This window comes from Magallana gigas, chromosome 4 (assembly GCF_963853765.1).
Source record: "Magallana gigas chromosome 4, xbMagGiga1.1, whole genome shotgun sequence".
Lineage (NCBI taxonomy): Eukaryota > Metazoa > Mollusca > Bivalvia > Ostreida > Ostreidae > Magallana > Magallana gigas.
The window spans coordinates 51327130-51350847 of NC_088856.1; the positions used below are offsets into that span (position 1 = coordinate 51327130).

The 23718-nt window shown below is 33.5% G+C and overlaps 2 protein-coding genes and 1 long non-coding RNA gene across 3 annotated transcripts; all 3 read right to left on the reverse strand.

The window, feature by feature from the left end:
* Positions 1-7930: 7930 nt before the first annotated feature.
* LOC117682058 (E3 ubiquitin-protein ligase TRIM71-like) lies at positions 7931-10597 on the reverse strand. The gene is made up of 2 exons (XM_066082809.1): positions 10179-10597; positions 7931-9965 (listed from the first exon to the last, which is right to left on the reverse strand). Exon 2 carries the CDS (start codon positions 9930-9932, stop codon positions 8268-8270), a length of 1665 nt encoding a protein of 554 aa, XP_065938881.1. The 5' UTR covers positions 9933-9965; positions 10179-10597; the 3' UTR covers positions 7931-8267.
* A 1283-nt stretch (positions 10598-11880) lies between these two features.
* On the reverse strand, positions 11881-16501 carry LOC136274919 (uncharacterized). The gene is made up of 3 exons (XR_010713368.1): positions 16296-16501; positions 14915-15067; positions 11881-14599 (listed from the first exon to the last, which is right to left on the reverse strand). It is a non-coding gene; the product is annotated as an uncharacterized lncRNA (long non-coding RNA).
* Positions 16502-18459: 1958 nt separating this feature from the next.
* On the reverse strand, positions 18460-20943 carry LOC136275103 (putative uncharacterized protein DDB_G0271606). Its single transcript, XM_066083416.1, has one exon. The coding sequence runs from the start codon at positions 20941-20943 to the stop codon at positions 18460-18462; it is 2484 nt and encodes an 827-aa protein (XP_065939488.1).
* Between the last annotated feature and the right edge of the window lie 2775 nt (positions 20944-23718).

The window sequence follows — 23718 nt, forward strand, 5'->3', positions numbered from 1 at the left end:
ATCACGAATCCCATCTGGTAAAATATAATTAATTTCTTTCACCTTTTGCCATTGGTATAATGCCAAATTGGATGCAAAATAGGAACATTCTAACAGGTCCAAGTTCGAAAGTCATCTAATATTCTTCACCCTTTTACGTCATTCCCCCCACCGCTTAAAGTGGGTTTATGTAAATTAACAAGTAAAATGATTTGTATATCTATCGCATCTTCTTATATGTTATGCAATAAACAAAACTTTTCTTTACTCGTAGCAGACAACTGAGACACCTGAAAAATATACTTCAACAAAGGTATATATGGCCCGTTATCTAAATATTTTATAGACTTTTTCATTTGTATACAGTTACTTTTAATTTTTTTGGCAGGAAATCTTATTCTTTATTTCCATAACACATTAAATAGGGATAAGAAGATATTTTAAACAATGAATTTTAGTAAACGTGCATACTTTGTTCCAACTGCGTAAAATTGACATTTTACAATAGCAACAAATCGTTTTCATTTTTTCAGTTACAGATTTTTTCTTTCATTATCTTCTTGATAGCTAAAATAATTTCACAATTCGCAAGATCAGTTTAAAGAAGTAAGCATTAGCTATTTGTGTATTTTCATTTTTTAAAACAATATATTATAAAAATTATACATCTCTGAATGAAAGCGAAAAAATACACTTTATAATTAAAGTTAAATGCCTGTATTGTATTTTATTGTAACAATTGACGCATTATCAATAGTTATATATACTAGGTAAATGAATGTCGTTTGTGACACTGTCCATTTATTGAATAAAAATGATTAGAAAGGCTGGATCTAAGTCAATTAAAAGGATATGTTTATGAATAAAACTAACTGATGGGACAATACTCGTTGACATTTATCGTGACATTGTTTATTGCCAAAGTAAACAACATTAGTTTATAACGGAGAAGGCCATCTTGAATTCAAATATTTAAAAAAAAAGATGCATACAAATGAGCGCATTGAGATACATTTGTTCCTTTCAACAATAGGTTTCGATAAAATACTGTGACCAGGAAAAATATTCCTAATTGCGTTTCTGTATTTCAAAGGCCTTGAAATGTGGGGCGGAACTTAAAGTCTTTGGGAAATTAATATAAACAATGTACATTAACCATAAATAAAGATGCATATATTCTTAATAGTGGTTTTAGGAAGGACATTCACAAAAATAGATATTATTGATTAACTAACACATTTTACAGGAATCAAAACTCATAAAACTGATTAAAGGGAAATAACTCAAACAAAGATGACTTACCCTTTTTACATTTTAAAGTATTGGTGAACAAAACGGCAGCTTTAATATTAAGAATTTTCGACGTTTTATTTTTTTTATTTATAGAAAGATTTGAATCATCAAGTAATCGACAAATATAACTGATGTTGCAGTTGATGTCCTAGGACTTCAATGATGATATAAACTTTTAGTTTTTGAAAAAAAGTACTTCCAAAAATACTTTGTATTTATTTTAATTTCTTTACCATGATGTATAATTTTTGGCATTTTCGGACCCTGTTAATAATAATAGCTATAAAGTAAGTACTAATTCATTAAACGTACAATCCCAAAGTTAATGAGGACATCACGACCTTCAATTAGGATGTTTGTAATCTTAGATGATCATAAAGTAGTAATAAAAAATTTGGTCCTTTTGGGTGTTTCTTCAACATTTTCTGAATTGTAAATTATTGCTCATGCATACTTCTGACAGGTCAAGTAATCATGGTGCAAGAGCACGAAGTCTGCAACGTCAGGAGCGAAATAAAATGTGCAAGAATTGAATTTGAACGTATGTTGAATATATTTTCATCTACAAAAAACATATAGAATTCATATTATTGTCGCTGAAACATTTTCTTAAGTTTTTTTTACGTTTAAAACGTTCGGGGAAAAGTGTTTTTTTTCTCAATTTTTATCATTCCATTAAAAGCTTCTAAATATTCCTTCGCATAAAATTGGTTGGGCTAAGAAAAGAGTGTGGATTATGCCCAGGTTCGTTAAGGCTTGTCATGCTTTTAATTTCATTTTTGTACTTTATACATAACCTATCTAAGATGCAATACTCCTTGCAGTTGCACAATGTCCATTTTGTATTCATTATAGAAAGGAATACACTAGAAAATAATTTTTTGTTCATACCCAATACCTTACATCAAAACTGTAAACCCATAATGCAAGATTAATAATAGGAAATAAGATTAAAAATTGAAGAGTAATTATAAAGAATAAAAGATATTGATTTTGGAGTGTTCTAATTTTTCAAATTGTTATATTTACTGTGCTCCAAACATTCATATCTGCGATATCATTACAACAATATTTGTCATAAAATGAATAAAAATTTCAAAATTAAATCAAAATATCAATATAAATTGCTGTAATTGCAAACAAATTCGTTTTTATAATACAACATTGCCAAATTATCCAAGTAAAAATATATATTACAGTGTCTATATTTTTTTAAACGCCACATGAACTTAGACTTCAGATTTTGAATAGTTGAAGTAACCATGGTAGCCTTACTTCATGAAAATGTTCCATCAATGTAACGTCCTGATCGACAATAACTATTGTTGATGTATTTTTACTCACATTTAATGGATAATGGAAGATAGGTTCAGAGAAAAATGTAATACCAAATATCGGTTATTTCCGCGATGATCTATTTTTCGCTTTTTTCGAAATCAATTTTACATCGTAAAATATTCACTGTGCATAGTATATCCGGTATTGTTTGCAGCAAAGACCTTTTAAATCGAAACAAATGACCGACGCAAATAAAAAAAAGTTGCTCTTTTTGACACGCGGAAAATCCAAGATTTAACAGTAAAATGCTTTACGGGCTGTGAAAGTAGCAAGCAATGCAGAATAACAAGCTATTGACTGAATATATATTTCATTGCAATGCTCAGTTTTCGTATCCACATTAAACAGAAAAGAAATCATTTCATAGTTTAATTGTTGTCTGATTAAGCTGTTGATAATGCAAACATTTCTTTCAGCGGTACATGGATTTCCAACTATGAAATAATATAGCAGTACTTTTTATAATTAGGTTAACGTTCAACCTCTGAGAAAAAAAATGTATATTAAGGGGAACTGAATTTCTCTAAACCTGTAATTCCTTTTTGTAATAAATTTTTGCTGCGGTCATTTTTTTAATATGCAATAAACTTATGGTTTTGATATTCTTTAGCGGACCCACATGTTGCACACATACGAATATCACATTGTTCACAGTAAAGTTCACATAACTTTGAGGAATATATTGTGTCTTTAGGAGTTGATCCCTTCTTTTAAAATGGCAACACTTTGTGTTCTTTGAGCTGATCTGAGAGATGTTTCCCCACACAGGTTTTACACAGATGTAAGTGACAAATGTCACAGTTAAAAGAGGGTTTAGGGGACTAACAGATTTGACACAATAAACCATCCTGGGCCCAAAGCTGGTACATGCTCAGAAACTCTCATGGGATTTTAAGAGAATTCTTAAAAAAAAAATGAATTCATCGTTTTGTTTAGTTATAGATTATCCATTTACTTTCATACAACTTAATTGCATGAGTTGTGATATCTTGAAAGTCCATGTAAACACCTTCTTTATCAATGTTTTATGCATTTTCTTATTGAAAGAACGATATATGATATAAGTTAAAATTGGCCCCCATAATTCCCCATTTTTTAAAGTGTTAAAAAGTTTTAATGGGGGCCATTTTAGGCCCATATCATATATAGTCCTTTCATATTTCTAAACCTTAAATACGTTTTTCTTTATCACCAGTTACAATTTCTGAAATGGTCCTAGCTGTTGGCATGCTTGGTTATTACGTAATTAACTTATGCACTTCATTGCATCGCCTTACAACTTCCGAAAGTAAAGTAGTTTAATAATTGCCTGACCTAGCATTTTCTTATTCTGATGTCGATTATCCATATACCGAAATTTAACACATATATTTTTCTTCATAAAGTTACCTTTTTTGATAATTTTACCACAGTTTGAGTATATTCGTGTTTAGAATCTTTACAAATTTAAAAAAGTGATTCCTTAATCTTAAAATGAACTTGACTATATATGTCCTTTTTATTTTCAGTCTTCTTTTAATTTCCATATATAATTCACTGTGCATTCGAAATATCTATTAGCTTCTAGCTGTTAATAGTTCGCTCTCGAATTTTTTTTTAAAATAAAGTCAGAGTAACACTCGTAACAATTTGAATTACGCATTTTTACAGACCCTTTAATTAGATGAGAGTCACTTTATTTGCCATATCTTTAGCTAGCAGCCCCTTTTCCTGATGACCGACACAATGTTTTCTGCTTTCAGTATTGTATTTTTGACTTAAATGTCCATATGTAGCTTTTAAATTTAAACTGAAGTCCTGTATTGAATTTAACTTTGTGATCAGTGGATTATCATTGATAAATAATGATTTGACAACATTGACATAAGATGAAATATCTGGGTATGTCTTGCTATCCACGGAAATCTTGTACTGTATATAAAAAGATTTAGTCAATCATTATTATTCACATTAAGTTCTGCTGGGATTGGGGGAGGGATTGTGAAAATTCAAGCGTTGACGCTTTTGTTTTCCATTTCAGTTTCACCAGTTTTATGTTATTATCTTTTATAGGCACCCATGGGTACATTAAAGATACACCAGAACCGTTGGTTAATAATATCATACAGAAAGAAACTATCATTTGTGTTCTTAATACTTTCTGTTTTCTTTACAAAAACCAGCCTTACAAAACCTTTCAAAAAAATCCTGATATACATACAGCTGATGAAAGGGGTTATATATATATCTCAATTTTCAGCTTTACTGTCTTATTGAAATAGACAACGTTAGAATGGACATTTTACAGCGTTGTGCACTCATATATAGAACCACACATAGTGGTGTGTTGTGATACTAAACAGCTTTTAAAAGGAAATATTAAAAGAAAGTAAGTTTCATAAAGCAGTGATATTTTATGACTTTTGTAGCGTTGGATAGACTCTCTTCTGAATTCGGCTTTCCTTTATTTTCTTATTTAAATACCAATATTCTAAAACGTTTAAAATACCATTTCGAGATCACCAGTTATTTTTTTTAAATAAATACACCTCTACCACCAAAAATTGCGTTAACACTGTTAAATCTTCCTTGTCGTGTTGGCCTTTGCTCATAAGAGGATTAGTTTCCGCCGTTTGCCTCTTATCCTAACAACTTCCGAAAGTGAAGTAGTTTGGTAATCGTCAGACCCAGCCTCCTCTACTTCTACTTATAATAATGTATTAAATATGTATGATGCTATCAGTGAATTTTTTCTCGTTTACTGATTTATCCATATATGTTTAAAAGCTTAACATTTACATTCTACTGTGTTTTTCCATTAAATTCCGTGATGTTTAAATGCCTCTAAATGCTACACCTATTCACTGCGTATGAATTTACGAGTAATTTACATAAGTAGTTCTCAAACAATGATTTCTATGTTATCGGTTAAAAAATACATTTCATGAATGTTGTCAAAACACCATGTTTTATAATTATTCAACAAAAAAGTTGACTTTATTGTTAAAAGCAACTTTTCAATAATTATTTATCATGGAATATATTTCGTGCTCGTCGATCTCATCTCAACAGTCTATGCAAAAACCAGTTTAAACCGGTTTTACACAACAGCTGTTCTTGCTGTTACTTATTCACTCCCTCCGTGATCTGCACTTTATATCGATTTATTTAAGTAAACAATTGATTTATTCAATAAATGAATGTAAATATAAGCATTAAATGATTTATTTTTGACGTCGTGGTGTCAATAACTGCCGCCAGGTGAGCAGACAAATTATCATAACGCGCTAACGCGCGTTATTCAATTTGTCTGCTCACCTGACGGCAGTTATTGACACCACGACGTCAAAAATAAATCATTCAATGCTATAATATATTAGTGGCCCTCTCAGTCTCAAAATGATTTTTTTATCAATGTTCTTTAAATTTCTTTATTATTGATATATCAGTGTGCGTTTAAATTATATACTATCTTTAAGTATATCTAAAAGTTTGTTTTTGAGCTTCTGTCTAAACAGTTTCAGTAACACACACAACAGCTGATACCACACACTTATTACCGTCCAAAATTTGTTGACAAATTTTCTGAGCTGTTTTACTTTCCACACACGTTCTGAAGGTAAAAACACAATGTTGTCTGCTGACTGTCTTGCATTTGTAATTTAATATTATTAGTAATTCGTTTTTAATCATAAAATAGTTTGACTACATTTACTACACAAGATATAACTATGTACATTTATCTATCTATCCATCCATCCATCCATCCATCCATCTATCTATCTACCTACGAACATTTTGTTGTATAGATTTATATAACTGTTTAAGACTGTCAAGTCCTAAAATAAAACTTACATGCTTTTTCATCGGTTTCATTAAATTCCAATTAATAATTAAGTGTTTATCAGTTTGTTCTCGAGCATTCTATAAAATTACCTTAACATAGCAATAAAATGCTTTACGGGCTAAAAAGGTAGCAATCAATGCAAAATAAACACACACTTTCAAAAACGATGCTACGTACCTGTAAACAGAGTTAGTTTCAGAAAGGATAGATATTTTAGGTTTTAGGGCTCTTGTAGTTTTGGATAGACATTCTTCTGAATTCAGCTTTCCTTTTTTTCTTATTTAAATACCAATATTATAAAACGTTTAAAATACCATTTCGTGATCACTAGTTAAATTTGCTAAAGAAAAAAAATACAGCTCTACCATCACAAATTGCGTTTACACTGTTTAATCTTCCTTGTCTTGTTGGCCTTTGATCATAATTAGCATTGTTAGGATAAGAGGCATCTTATCCTAACAACTTCCGAAAGTTAAGTAGTTTGATAACTGTCAGAGCTAGCCTCATCTGCTTTTACTTATAAAAATGTATTAAATATGTATGATGCAATCAGTGGGTTTTTTCTCTTTTACTGATTTATCCATATATGTTTAAAAGCTTGATATATTAAACAGCCCCTTTCAGTCTCAAAATGAAATTTTTTTATCAGTGTTCTTTAATTTTTTTATCATTAATACTTCAGTGTGCGTTTAAATTATAAACTATATTTTAGCATCTAAAAGTTTGTTTTTGAGCTTCTTTCTAAACTGTTTCAGTAAGACAAACGACAGTAGAAATCACACACTTTTTACCGTTCAAAATTTGTTGACAAATTTTCTGAGCTGTTTGACTTTCCGCACACCTGCTGAAGATCTATCTATCTATCTATCTATCTATCTATCTATCTATCTATCTATCTATCTATCTATCTATCTATCTATGAACAATTTGTTGTATAGATTTATATAAGTGTTTAAGACTGTCAAGTCCTAAAATGAAACTTACATGCTTTTTTATCGGTTCCATTAAATTCCAATTAATAATTAAGTGTTTGTGCCTACTATATGTTACTGTTTGAAATGTTTATCAGTTTGTTCTCGAGCATTCTATAGAATTACCTAAACATAGCAATAAAATGCTTTACGGGCTAAAAGGGTAGCAATCAATGCAAAAATAAATAGATAAATAACAAGCTGTCGGTATGATATATAGTTTGCAATGCTAACTGTCTTCATACCCACATGAAATAAAAAAAAGAGTTTAATAGTGTAGCTGATGCCTGGTAATCATTTGATAATAAAAACATTTCTTTTTTATGGTAGATAGTTTTCCAAACTATAAATAAATGTACCCTCATATAGTTTGAAGAACTTTTTACCTAGAAATACATGTATGTAATGTCAAGAACCTATGCTATTGATGTAGTCAGAAACACTTCAAAATACATTTTGTTTTACATTTTTATTTCATATATACAAATAAACAGAATATTTATATGTAACATTTCCATTTTAAACATAACACTCAGTTTGATGACATGTAGTGCTGAATTCTTAAAGCAACCACATTTAGTCTTCGAAAAGTCACATCCAAGATATAAATAAAGTTATTTTTCATTTAATGAATAAAATAATCAGTCTATTGGCACATCATGAGTGAACACAGTCATATAGTTTTTTTAATATATAAGATGTAAACCATTCACTTCGAAGACGTTATTTCTTAATGTTCAGCAATGTAATATAGCAAACCTTTATCATAAAACTTATAAATCTGTAATATTTGATTTTCCCAACTAATATTCCTCTTAAATAAAATCAAGAAGAGTTTGAGCATTATGAACACAGTCTGTTTATACGAAATATTGTATTTTCTTCACTTTACCTGTTCTCTTCTCAGCTACAAACAGGTTGTCTCTGGTGTCTATACATAAATCGTATGCAGTGTATAAATCACAGTTGTCAATGTAGCGGAGGAACCGTCCGTCCTGATCCAGGATGTGGATACAGTAGTTGTTACCGTCTGCTGTCAGGATCCGACATTGGCTGTCTGTGGTGATTCCGATAGGATCAAATGATTTCTTAGTAGTAGATTGAGGACCGGTATATGTAAATCGAAGTTTTCCGGCCTGATTGACCACCACTACTGCACAGGCTCCATTGTCTGACACACAGATATCTAGGTTCCTGTTTTCGCTGATATATTTTGTGTCGTAACCAGATGAATAGAGAGGTTCTCCTTTATCATCGAACTGAATACTTTGTTTCTTTTTAGAGCCAGAATATCGCACAACTTTTGTTGGTTTATCATCACCACACTCCATGATAACCAGGAGGTCACCATAGGAGGTACTACAGATATTGAGAGGTATCCACCTCTGAAGTCTGATCAATGTCTTTACCTTTTCATTCTTTACAATGTTTACAGTTTTCTCAACGTAATCAGTATATACTAGATCCCCATTTCTTTTCACTGCTATGTCCCATGGATCGTTCCCTGACTTGGTTTGGACTGACTTCTTTCTTTCTCCCCGGAGGTTGTAGAGTCTCATCATTTTGTCAGCACCACACGTCCATATATCTTCATCGTTCAGACAAGATACACTGCGTAGACTTAATGCTCCATATTCTGTGTTTATGTGTGTGATGATCCGTGGTACATCAATGAGCGGTCCGTCCGGGGGAGAGGACTCAGCACCGGGAGATTCCATTGTGTAGCCATGTTCTTCTGTTTTGATAGATGACACTGACAGAGAACCAAACTGTTGATAAAGCTGTTCTTTGTTGATAGTCTGTGGGGTAAAACTTGGTAAGGACACTATGAGTTTAGGAGACAATCTTCTGAATTTATCATTCCTGGATTCGTAGGCAGAGACACGGCTGACATCACAGGAGTCCAGTAACGTCTTCAGTTCGGCAATCGTCTGTGTGATTTCAGAAATGTTGTGTTTAATTTCATCTCCCTGTTGATTTAGGACAGCCAGGTGTTTGGTGTCCATTTCCTCCACGTTAGATTTCATGTTTCTGATAATGGTGTTTATTTCTCTGTGCAACTCTTCTCCATGTTTGTCGATTTCTGTTGTCAATTTCTGTGAGTTTTCATTCAGAGCAGATTTATGGACTGGGATAATGGATGCAATCTTTTGATATTTAGGATAAATCGATTTTTCTAGTTCTTGTAAATCTTTTTGAATGATCTCTTTCTTGTTGTTAATGTCTTTAGTGATTTCAATAAATTTATGGCCGCTGTGTTCATCAGAGGAAGCACATGCTGCACAAATAGGAATGTTACATTGTTCACAGTGAAGATCACATAATTTTGTGGAATGTTTTTGACATTTAGGAGAAGAACCCCTCTTTTCAAATGGCACCATTTTGTGTTCTTTGGATGGATCAGAGAGATGTTCCCCCACACAGGCTTTACATAGATGTATGTGACAAATGTCACAGTACATAGGGGGAACCGGGGTCTCACAGAGATGGCATCGCAACACGTCCTGGGCCCAACGCTCGTCCATGCTCACATACGTTGATGGGATTTAAATAGAATTCTAGGAAGAAAAATTGATCAGCTAGATCAGTTATAAGTTTTCAATTAATTTTATTGAAACATAGTTGTATGAATTGTAATATCTTGCAAGTGCATAAAAATAGTTTGTCCTACTAATAACATAATCTATGAATTTTTGTACTAATTTTTAGTTTCTTGAAAAAACAGATAAAATACTATCTCTTGATCACTAAATACTTATTTCAAAACAAACCTTAATTATCCAAAATGACAATTACGATGCTTCATCTTCCTGGTCTTCTTGGCAAATGATCATCACGTTAAAAAACTTCTAACCTTTGCCTCATCCCTTCACAATTTCCGAAAGTGAAGTAGTTTAATTGCTGCTTTAAATATCCTTCTCTTATTCTAGTATCAAATTTCCGTGTTCCAAGTTCATAAAAATTTGTAATTTTTTGTTTCTTATTTTATAGTTTTACTACACTATGAGCATATTGTAGTTATTCCAAGGTTTACGCCACATTTCTAATCTGAAAATGAATTATTATACCATTATCTTAAACTTCCTTTTCAAATGTCAGTGTGCGTTCCTACAATGTTATACCTTCTGGCATTTTTATATGTGTGGTCTCCTTCCTATATAAAAAAGACACATATGGAACAGCTTGAACCACGTTCTTATTATTGACCGTTTAGATCGAGAGTAAAATGCTTCCAAAAGCTTCATTTACCCATCCCTCGGATAACTGAATATGTTTTTCCTGCTCTCTGAAAATTGAGTATTTTATATGATAAAAAGATCAATGAATACCCGTCTTCCTATTAAATAAATATCAATTCTTTACGAGTCATCTACTTATAGCAGGTATAAATTTCTTCCGGTTAATCAAAGTTATCAGTGCAGGAATATACACAATTGAAATGAAGGTGTCGTCTTTAACAACATGTAAGGATATTTTGAATCTCAAAATGGAAAAAATCAAAAGGAATCTTAAATCCGAAAACTTAACAGGTATTCCTTTTAAAGGAATGATCGGCATGTAACGCCATTGGTCACAGCTCTGTTGATGTAAGCTTTTTTTAGTAGGCGAATTGTACTTCCGATTGATATCCTTTCGCGTATGTATAAAAAAAGTAATTTAAAGCATTATGTAGGTGTATGAATATGTATCACTTTCAAGGCAAACGCATTAAAGAAGATGGGGGAACAAGATAGCGCAAATGCCCATTTGTTTTTTTTCGTAAAAAACAATTTCAAATTTATTTTTTTTCCAACCAAATATACTATATGATGTTATATTACAAGTTTACAAAAGCAAGATTTCTAATTATATTCAGTTTTGAATATTTTAACAAACGATAAGAAAAAAAATAAATTATAAAGTTTTGGTGGTATCGAACCCACATCCTAAAAACCTAGTTCTATAATGTTACCTATTGTCTGGTGCTCTAACCACTAAGCCATTTCAGTCACAACAAACGTCATTGTTAAATGCTATGTGCAACTTCAACCACGAATACAAAATGACATTTTTAAAGTATAGTGGGTCATCTCTCCACGCTTTTGTTGATTTAAATCGGTTTGATTTCCTTTAAACCTCATATAGACTTTGACAAAAATATAGAGCCCAGACCCACTCTATAAAAGAAAAGGCATTGAAGTTCTAAAAATGACACTATTTGGAGGTTTTGACACGCATACGCCAGTTTAAATCAACCTACTCTAAATATTTAACATATTTAAAGGTTATAAATCGATGTTATGGTAAATATACATTGTTTTTAATAATGGAGAAAGAAATAGCGTCAATCAAACAGGACACAATGCATAATGTGGCGATTGTTCTTGCATACCGTCTTTTTCAGAGTTTACTGAAGGATAGTCAAGTAAGTTTTCGGATAAAATCAACCTGCCTGTTACTCAAAAGGATATAGGAAACTATTGAATAAAAATGGCAACCGAACGTGTGTTTGTCAGAAAATGTCTTGTTATCGACAGTAAATACAAGGACATACATTTTCAAGGAAATATATATTTATAAAATAATAGCAAATCAAATAACAGTAAAATACCGGTCTCAATACATTCGATCATATAATGCCATACATCAATTAAAAACAAATTTACATACAATGGCAGGTTGTTTCCAAAGAGTAACCAGTGGTTATCCATTCAGCCAGATGTACATGTCCAGCGGAGTAAATAAATACAGCATTCAGTTCTCGAATTAAATTTTTGAAATTTTTTTTTCAAGCTTTCACAAAGTTATGCACCAATCGCCCGTCTTCTGTTCAATTTAGAAATGTACGATGACCAGAGTAATAAGCCGTGTACATCAAAGCCGTGCACCTGGAACAAACCTTTGAATAAACGTTACCTGGACAGACAATACATAACATTTACTCTACACACTACATACCGACACTGTACAAATTCTCTGTACACATTGTGCACAATATTATCTGGACAGACAGTACACAACATTATTTGTACACACTGTACCTGTATCAACACTGTACATATTGACTGTACACATTGTACACAACATTATCTGGACAGACACTACGCAACATTAAATCTGAACACTGTACCCCTACACTGTACACATTGACTGTACACATAGTACACAACATATCTAAACAAACTGTACACAACATTAACTCTACACACTGTACACCTACACTGTACACATTGACAATACACATTGTACACACCTTTATCTGGACAGACAGTACATTTTGACTGTACACATTGTACACAACATTATCTGGATAGAAAGTACACAACATTAACTCTACGCACTGTACATCTACACTGTACACATTGACCGTGCACATTGTACACAATTTTATCTGGAAATTCAGTACACAAAATTCACACTATGCAATTGACTGTTCACATTGTACACTTTATTATCTTGATAGAGACTACACACTGTATACCGATACTGCACACTTTGACTTAAACATTGTTTACAACACTATCTGGACGGACAGAACACAACATTAACTCTACACACTGTATACAGACACTGTACACATTAACTGTACACATTGTACACAACATAAGCTGGACAGACAGACCACAACATTTACTTTACACACTGTACGTTTACACTGTACACATTGACTGTACACATTGTACACAACAATATCTGGTATTATAAGAAAGTAGGCGACATAACTCTACACACTGTACACATTGACTGTACACATTATACACAACATTATCTGGACAGACAGAACACATTAACTCTACACATTGTACATCTACACTGTACACATTAAATGTACACATTGTACACAACAATATCTGGACAAACAGAACACATTAACTCTACATATTGTACATCTACACTGTACACATTGACTGTACATATTATACACAACATTATCTGGACAGACAGTACACAACATTAACTGTATATAATATTAACTGTACACACTGTACACATTAACAGTGTACATGGTTCTCAAAAGAACCTGGTCAGGCAGTACACAACATTACCTGTAGATTACATCATTACCTGGACAGACAGTAGACAAATGTACTCGTATTACAGACTGTTTCGATATCCCAGGATTTACTGATTTGGTGGTTCACACCTTTACTCTTTTTAATAAATTGCTCCTTTTGCAAATCAAAATTATATTGAAAACACAGTGTCTACCTACACAGGGAAAAGTGGCTCGCATAATTTTCATGCGATTTCCTTTTCGCATGAAAATCATGCACTAATCATGCGAAAATCAGATGAAAAGTTTCTCATGCAAATATCATGCGAATATGTTCGCATGATATTCGCATGAAAAATGTACAATTTTCATGCGAATAATTTTTCGTATGTTTTTCATGCGATTAGATATTTGTGTCATATTCATATAAATTTCATGCAAAATTCACATGAAAATTGCATGTTTTTCATATAAAAATTTAATTATGACAAATCAATTTATAACACTTTAAAAACATTCTTTCATTCATATGTTGACATACTAGTGTCTTTTTTGTTAACAAATTTGACATTAAGACAACTAAACAATTTCTACATGTGTTGGAATTAAAACATGTATAAATAAAAATTAAAATAAAGTTTACATTTTATCAAAATATGAATGTTTTCAAAACTTTTAAAGTCTTTGTTTATGTAAACATGTAAAACTTTGCCTTTACAATAGTCATTCACACCAACTGAGAGTTATATCTCTCTTCTTAGAAGGTCAGTAAACATTAAGATTTTATTACATGTGTAATACTGTGCTGATTGCATTGGTCATTATTTAGGATACATACTTTAAGTCTTATGTTTTTGAGATACAATTTATGAGTTTGCGTGTACCAAACCTGTTGAACACAGTAAGTGAATTACATATAGGAAAATTTCCAGCTATATATTCAAACATAAAATTAATTATTTCTATGCTAGACAATGAAAATTCACTGAAAATTGTTAACACTGTGATGCAAGTTTTCCATGATTCCAAGTGATATTGCACAGATCACAGTATATTTCAAAAGAATCCAGGCCTTTGTGGTCTCAAGTTCCAGTGTGTACCAATGTTATTGGACTGATGTTGGTGTAATCACTCTGGTGTCTGTATCATGTGCCTTTATCTTCCTTCTTCTGTAGCATGTCTCTTTATCCCTCTCCATATTTAAATATCTTTGTCAACCTTGTGTATATGCAAGACAAAATATAATTCATAATAAAACATGCAAACTAATGTACATGTATTGAGTACATGTATAACAGCGTAAAAGCACAAGATTTATACACTCAGATAAAATTTAAAAAAAAAATCATAATGTATCTCTGTATTGAAATAACTTACAGTATGTTTTATTGATCAAAAGCAAATGAGATCAAGAGGTATGTCCAACCTCTTTTATCAAATATATGTTAATCCATGTCTGATTTTATATACATGTAATTACAAACTTTAGAAATATTCAAAACGCAAGGCATATTTCACCAAATAAATACTTACATGGTATCATCATATGGACAGTTTGTTGTGCATGATTTCCCAACTGATATACATGTATGTTATTGTTATAGCCATCATATATACAACATATACTGGAGCAGCATTCACCTATTCTTCTGTCTGTGTAACATTGCTTCGGATCTTAAAACAACCCTGTAGGAAAAAAAATAAAATGTTATGAACATTTTCAAACTGCATATATAACATTTTTGAATAAGTTTTCTCGTTATGTCACAAATGAGATAATTTTATTACTATGCCCTGAACATTGCTGAATCACACCGGAAACAGTTATATTGCCCTCCCGGAAACAGTTATATTTCACAGGAAATAGTTATATTGCCTTCCCGAAACTGTAATATCACCATCGCGTGCAAGAATTCTGCATATTAATTACGTCGGGTTCGAAATTCAACGAGCCAGTTGCTAAGCAAACGTAAACAGATCCGCGAATTTTAAACATGTTAGGCCAACATTTGCGGTTTGATCATCTAAATTCAGATGATCTCGATAGTTTAATTGATGAAAAAAAATTCGGCAAATACGACAAAAGTGATAAACTCTAGCGTGAGTGTTTTAAAAACATTTGCCTCTGCCTTGTGAATTAAATAAATATGTTGATAACCCTAGTTTGATTTGTTTAAAAATGTTATATAACATATATTGCATGTCTTCTCGGGCGACAATACCAGAATATTTGTCCCTCGATGACAGGAAAGCCCTGGAGTGTTATGTCGCCCTCTGCCTTCGGCATCGGGCGACATAACACTCCAGGGCTTTCCTATCACCTCGGGTCAAATATTATGGTATGTCGCCCTCGAAGCCATGTAATATATGTATAATATACTCCTATAAATGGATTCACTGTGGCAATATACACAAAACATGTAGACCGGATCTAGGAGGGGTCATGGGGATCCAGACCCCCTAAAAAACTCTTTAAATTTAAATTATAAAATTCATAAAAATATGGCTTACTCCCCCTCCCAACCTTGTTACTCAATCAATCAATCCCCCCCCCCCCCCCCCCGTCCGAATTTTTTTTCTGGATCCGCGCTTGAAATCAGATTGCATGCTTGCAACCGCATGTTTGAAATATATATCTGCAGATTTATTTCGTAATCATTACAGTTACACTGTATTCATTCATTCTTGTATAAGAAATTCACAATAGATAGAAATTTATCCGAAGCTCTTCGGAGAAAATTGACAGACCCTCTGTCAACCCGAATTTCCCCGTATATTGTAGAGTTACATGAAAAGACCTGCATCTAAGTTTAATAATAACAGTAGATTTTTTTGTGTTTCAACACGTATCTGGAAACGTTAGTTAACATATAACATGTAAACATGGAATATGCACACACTTGAAACATCGTACCTGCATGTTGACGATCCGCTCCTCTCCTATCCAGGATCACGAACTTTTCAATCGCTGAGTATATAATCGTACGATAGATCGGACACATCTTGATGATGTTGATGTAAAGTTTCTGCTGGCTTGCATCACTGATCAGCCAGTGCCGATGTACATGCAGCTAGAGAAAATTCAGTCTGTCTGCATATGAGTTATCGCGGGAGATAACTCGAACGGGATTTCGGAAAAGATAATATGGAACGCCAAATTAACATATTGTTGTGTAGCCGAGAAACTACAAAACATATAGTTCAAATATCTGGTGTCTTACCTGACAATATGCGGCAGACAACAGACAATGGTAAAAATATAAGGAAAAACAGGGTAACAGGTGTAGTGCGCTATACGGCAGGATCAGAACTGGAGCTCCAGTAGGTTGGACCAGGTAAGGTTGGGGTGGACCAGGGTCAGAGGTCATGCATAACAATACACATACAATAATACAATGCGTTTACACTACACTCCTCCCCGTTTTATAATAAAAAGATGAATGTACATAGACTACAGTAGGTAATCTCTTTTTAAAAAGGTTGACAATACAAGATACTGAAAAATATGCTAAAATTTCTCTAAACAAGTTTTGGAGGAATTATTTAAGAAAACTACCATATGAAAATACAACGAGATTAAGTACAAATCCCACTTGAATTGGGCAGAACAATATCTAGCCCTAAATTTAGCAGGAACATTACAATGTGATGGCGCTGTGGACATCAGCGTCCTAAGGCACCTATTATTAAAGATATGAATTTTGAGTAATGGAGTTGGCTCATCGTATGCAGTCTCGTCAATTAAGTAAACGGGACGTATATTTCTAAATATCTTGAGGATGTGCTGGTACTGAAGGTGATCCTGACGTATATTTCTAAATATTTTGAGGATGTGCTGGTGTTGAAGGTGATCCTCCCCTCCTTTCACAGTTAGGGTACAGACAATGCAGAGCAAGGTAAGGCCTCTATGTAATGGAGTGATCAGAGTCCACCAACAAACACTTGTACGGTATGTACAATTATATACCAACAAATTATTGTCCAAATGCAGTTTATTCTGGTGAAGTGAAGGTAGGTATATACCAAGATAAACAAGAACTAATGTGGGCCTATGTGGAAAAAGGCTCTGATCCATATGGTAAAATCTACAGCTGAGTTTAAGATGCAACATTCTAAGTCCGCCGTCTCATGATCCGCAGAACATTCTGCTCCGTCATGAACTTCGGAAAAGTCCTGTTGATCTAGCTGACGATTCTGTAACTTGGAAATGGTCTTCTGTTGCATTGTGTCAGAATCCGGAATTGTTTGTATGTATGTCTATACAAGCCTTTGAGGATGTTAAAGCAGTAGCTGATGTTTCCTATATATACCGGTAGATTAACTAACTTAACAGTAACGGAGAGCTATCAAAATACCAATTATTCAAAGCACAAAATGGATTAAATCTAATTATGACAATCACCCTTTCTTGACTAACAATTATTTCTTGTATAATAAATAACAAAACAAACTAGTTTTACATGAAAAGGAATGCTTCTTTCAACTACACACTGTATCAAAATATAAACAACCAAAAATATGAAAACATGGACGGGGAATGTTAACTATAAAATGCTGCATGACAAAGAATACTGTTAATGATAAACTATAAATGTGACATGACCCTGATCTTGGAACTTCTTCATCGACTGAAATACAAGGTACATAAATAACATACAGGTACTATGATAATCTAAGCATATTGAACTTCAGTACATGTAGTGCAAATGACAAGCATATAACATTCTACTGACTTGTTCAGAACATAATGCATATATCTTACATATTGAAACAAATGCACATTGTACCGATATTTGTTTATACTAAACTATGAAAACTACTAGCAAATATTACATAACTAATACATGTAATTACAAGTTTCTAATAGGAAAATTGGCTTGGAAACAATGTTTACTAAAACATAATGATTGTCAGATCTACATATTTAAGTTACTCTTACAACTGTATAGGATTTAATTGTTGTTCATACTGGTTTGTCAATAACATAAATTTATCAGCAGCTGCAAATGTCTTGATACATGTAACATTCTGCTTAATGAATCATGATAAGTTATTAACAAATTTACAGTTATTTCTCACTAGCAGTCATATTTCAGATGATTCTGCTCCAGATCAATTGCTTCCATTCCCTTTGTGATGGTCTGCATGTCTATGACCAAAGAGTCGACATGATTCTTCAGGGTGGACAGTCGTTGATAGACCTCAACATAGTGTCTCTTGACTGTCCGCAGCAAAGCGTCTTCTTCAGGTGAATCAAACACCTCTGGCTGCTCTCTTCCATCAGTCAGTGCCTGAGCAAGATCTGACATTTCATGTTCATTCCAAACATCTTGCCTATCATCTTCACCACAATCACTGTGTATGTTACCACTTTTTGTGTTCGCGTGATCTGGGGATGATTGCAGGGTTGACAAGTGTTGCTTTAGAAGCATTGTTGCAGGTTGCTGCTCTATAGTGGTCAGTGTCATCTGCTGCTCTTGTGAACATTCTACAAACTGTTGGTGTGGTGAGAGCGACATGATTGGCTGATGTTGAGGTTGCGCCATGTATTGTTCAGGAGACAACTGAAGTGCTAGGAGTGGCGCAAGTACACCTTGCAAATGTGGTTGTTGGCACTGCTGCAATAACATGAGTGTTTGCTTAAATCCATGGGGTTGTGTGTTCCGTGCATGGTCAGAACAAACACTTGCTTTAGCTGTTAAAAGGATATTGCCAGACAATGAAGAACCCTGGTCAGATACCTCAACAGTTAGCGGTTTTAAAGCGCCCACTGTCTGGACCGACTCAGAATTGTAGCAAGGCATCTGCATCTTGGAAATCTTCTCCACATTTCCAGTAATAGATTCAGTACCGGCTGAAGCCATTAGTGGTTCATAACCACCTTGCAACTTGGCCAGATTGACTTGGTGCTGAATGCTACCCGTAACTGTCAAACCTGCTCCAGGGGGAGGTATGTTACTGCCATGTAACAGAGTCGGACTGACTTGATCTGTTAGGCCTGGGGTCAGATCTTGCATCAGAGCTGGTGCCATACTTGTATTTTGGCATGGTACATCTTGCAATATTTGACATGGTACATCTTGCATTTGTGTTTGTTGATGTACTTGACCAAGATGACTTGCATTTTGCAATTGTTGAATGGTGTACTGCTGTGTTGGAGTGATCTTCTGATTGAGAGGTGTCTGTAAATTGTGTTGTTGTTGCTGCAGAATGCTGACTGGTGTCGGTAATGCTTGAGTGTAAACCTGTTGTGTCAGCTGATTTTGTGTTGTCAATGTCGGAGCATATCTCTGTTGTGGAACCTGTTGTGATTGTAGTTGTTGGAATCCTGGTGGTGGTTGAATATCATTTTGTGTCAGTGCCTGTTGTTTAGTGATGTTTAGCATAGCCTGATTTGGTGTACATAGCACATACTGGTTGGAAGTATTTGAGTTCTGTGTTGATTGAACTGGTTGGTATAATGTTTGTGACATAACCTTGAGATCAACACCTTGACCAGTACATGGAATGTAACCCGCTTGTGGTGTAGTGGCTGTTACCAGGTTTGAGTTTGTACCTTGACCACTGAATGGTATGACACCGCCATGTGGTACAGGTGCAATGTTGGTAAGTGATACAATGTTGACATTTGTACCATGATCACTAATTGGTACGTAACCACCCTGTGGTATGGATGCATTGTTTGTAGGTGGTACATTATTGACGTTTGTACCCTGACCACTAATCGGTAAGTAACCGCCCTGTGGTATAGGAGTACTGTTGGTATATGTACCTGGTACCATGTTGAGATTCGTACTATGACTACTCATCGGTATATAGATGCCCTGTGGTATTGGTACGCCGTTGGTAAATGGTACATTATTGACACTTGTATCTTGACCACTTATTGGTACGTAACCACCCTGTGGTATGGATGCATTGTTTGTAGGTGGTACAATATTGACGTTTGTACCCTGACCATTGAATGGTATATTGCCGCTTTGTGGTATGGGTACACTGGTGGTTGGTAGTACTGATGCCTGAGAAACCGATGACTGGAAATTGCTTGGTGCCTGGGAAGGAAATCCACTTAGACTTGATGTTGTTTGGTATGGCATCATTAACCCCTGAACACTTGGCGGTATGGAACCAGTCGAACCACCCTGTGCCTGGGAAAATGTACCAGTGTAACTTGTTCCAGTGGCCCTTGAAACGGTATATCCAGTTGGCATCATTCCATTGACATTTGACGGTAAATAACCTCCCTGTGTCATGGAAGAACTTCCAACTAACATATTTGTGTTATTTTCTGGTCCCATTGAAACACCTGACATTACCCCCCATGGATTTAGAATAGCACTTTGTGGAGGGTATTGAGCTGAATATGGTGTTCCATATGGTGCAGGGATTCCACTGTAATGTTGGTTGAATCCTGGAGGGGCATTATGACCATGTAGCACAGCTGTACCTGTCTGCAGGGAAAGTTGGCCTGTAGACACTGGACCTACTAATGGTTGCTGAAATGCACTCTGTGCACTCACCCCCTCACTAATATATCCAACGTTGATTGGATTAGAATACATCTTGTTGATCATATTGATGGTAAGTCAATGATTTGTCCATTATTGACTGCATGGTTGACTGCATGTTGGTGATCACATTAAGTAATCAGTTCTAACTTTAGTATTTTCAAAGCCTGAACTAATTTTGACAAATAAATGAAATATCTCTAACTCAAAAATTTGTTTTAAAACAGAGACTGAACAATAATAACCTAGTTCAGTGAAAAAACAATTTGAAAAATTTAGAAAAAAAAAAAAAAATTCTCTTTTTTTTTCTTAAACAATTTTCCCCCTAAAGTGTAATTTTAAAAAATCTGAAAAATTAACAAATATAACAGCCCAAACTACTTGAACTTATGATATGTTCAACTAATTTAATACAATTTAATTGTCAACAGATATGAAAAGACCTTATGATATCCTGAACTTATCAAATAATTCTGCCCACAACTAATAGTGTACACTACAGCAGCAAAAAGAGTTCTAGAAAATATTTCAAAATATTACTTCTCCTAATGAATTAAGTAAATGTTTATGTAAACAATATAATAACCTTACTTAAAACTAATAACTAAAGCTTGAAAATATATTTTATAAACTACTAACTAGTCTAATGTAAACAAACACGTTTTCAGAAAAGTGAAACCGAAAGTGAAAGTTACTTTCAATTTAAAACGTCACAGTCGATTTGGCGCTAAAAATGGCGACAGACAAGACGACCGAAACAGTAAACAAATGTCAAAAATAAGAAAAACCTTTTCTAGGTAATAATAACTACAAGTATGACTTTCAAAGTTAGATAAACGCTTGAGTGTGACAATATACTACATAAATACAAAAAAATAATTGAAAAACTACGAAAATTTTATACTCTTGAACACGTGTTTACAATTCACGCTTATCATGCATGAAAACGGTCACCCACGTGTTTACAGAAACACGAGTGACAAAAATACAAGACGAATTATACTAAATTTCGTTCTAAGTACGCTTATGAAAACGCAAGTAAACTACAATACACAATAGAAAAAATAATGACAATATTGAGTTCCGATATGAAAATATCACGACGCCGCACGTGCTAACTGTCAGCACGCCGTGACAAAAAACACTATGAAAACATGAAATTACCGGTCAAATTGTAGGAATAACGCACCTGACGCTTATAATAAACGTCCAATGCAAAATATAAACAAATATAATGCTCAAAAACGAACTTGACCGAGAAAATCCAACCGGCGATATGTGTATCGCCGTGTGGACAAAAATATCCAAAAATACACAAAAAATACAATAAAAGTTTACCGGCGACGCCAATGTTGTGTAGCCGAGAAACTACAAAACATATAGTTCAAATATCTGGTGTCTTACCTGACAATATGCGGCAGACAACAGACAATGGTAAAAATATAAGGAAAAACAGGGTAACAGGTGTAGTGCGCTATACGGCAGGATCAGAACTGGAGCTCCAGTAGGTTGGACCAGGTAAGGTTGGGGTGGACCAGGGTCAGAGGTCATGCATAACAATACACATACAATAATACAATGCGTTTACACTACAATATATTCAAATATTTGTACCTATCTTCAAATAATTGTACCTATCTTCAATTAATTGTACCTATCTTCAAATCATTTGAAGATAGGTACAATTGAATTAAAGATAGGTACAATTGAATTGAAGATAGGTGTAAATAATTATACCTATCTCTAAATAATTATACCTAGGTACAAATGAATTATACCTAGGTACAAATGAATTATACCTAGGTACAAATGAATTATACCTAGGTACAAATGAATTATACCTATCTTCAATTCAATTAAAGATAGGTTCAATTGAATTATACCTATCTCTAATTCTTTTGAAGATAGGTAAAATTCATTTAAAGATAGGTACAATTGATTTGAAGATAGGTTCAATTCAGACATATCTACAATATGGAACGCCATATTAACATATATTCAAATATTTGTACCTATCTTCAAATAATTGTACCTATCTTCAATTAATTGTACCTATCTTCAAATCATTTGAAGATGGGTACAATTGAATTAAAGATAGGTACAATTGAATTGAAGATAGGTGTAAATAATTATACCTATCTCTAAATAATTATACCTAGGTACAAATGAATTATACCTAGGTACAAATGAATTATACCTTTCTTCAATTCAATTAAAGATAGGTTCAATTGAATTATACCTATCTCTAATTCATTTGAAGATAGGTAAAATTCATTTAAAGATAGGTACAATTGATTAGAAGATAGGTTCAATTCAGACATATCTACAAAGGATTTAAAGATAGGTACAATTCAATTATACCTAGGTTCAATTCGTTTTGTGTATTGTTGAAAATAATGAACGCTCCCTTGAAGATATTTCAACATGGAGGGAAACGAGGGAAGCACCAACAACCCCTCTATTTGATGGGGTATCAAGTGCCTATAGAAATTTTTGAAAATAAAGATAAAAAATATTAAAATCATGCACTGACTGTATTTTGGTCTAAACGTTCTACATAAAACAATTAATTTAAAGAAATGAAGATAATAATTTTTCTATTGATCGACGTATCGCATTGATGAAAAAGTTTTCCGGTCAATTTTTTCTTTGATACGCCGATCAACAGAAAAATTATTATCTTCATTTCTTATCATTTAATAAAACATTTTCAAATCAAAAACTTTGAAGTGTCATTGATCAAAAATGTAAATAATGTAAATGAAGCGTCGCGTATGAATACAAAACAACAACAGCAACAATATTCAAAATGGATGCGCCTTCATCTGA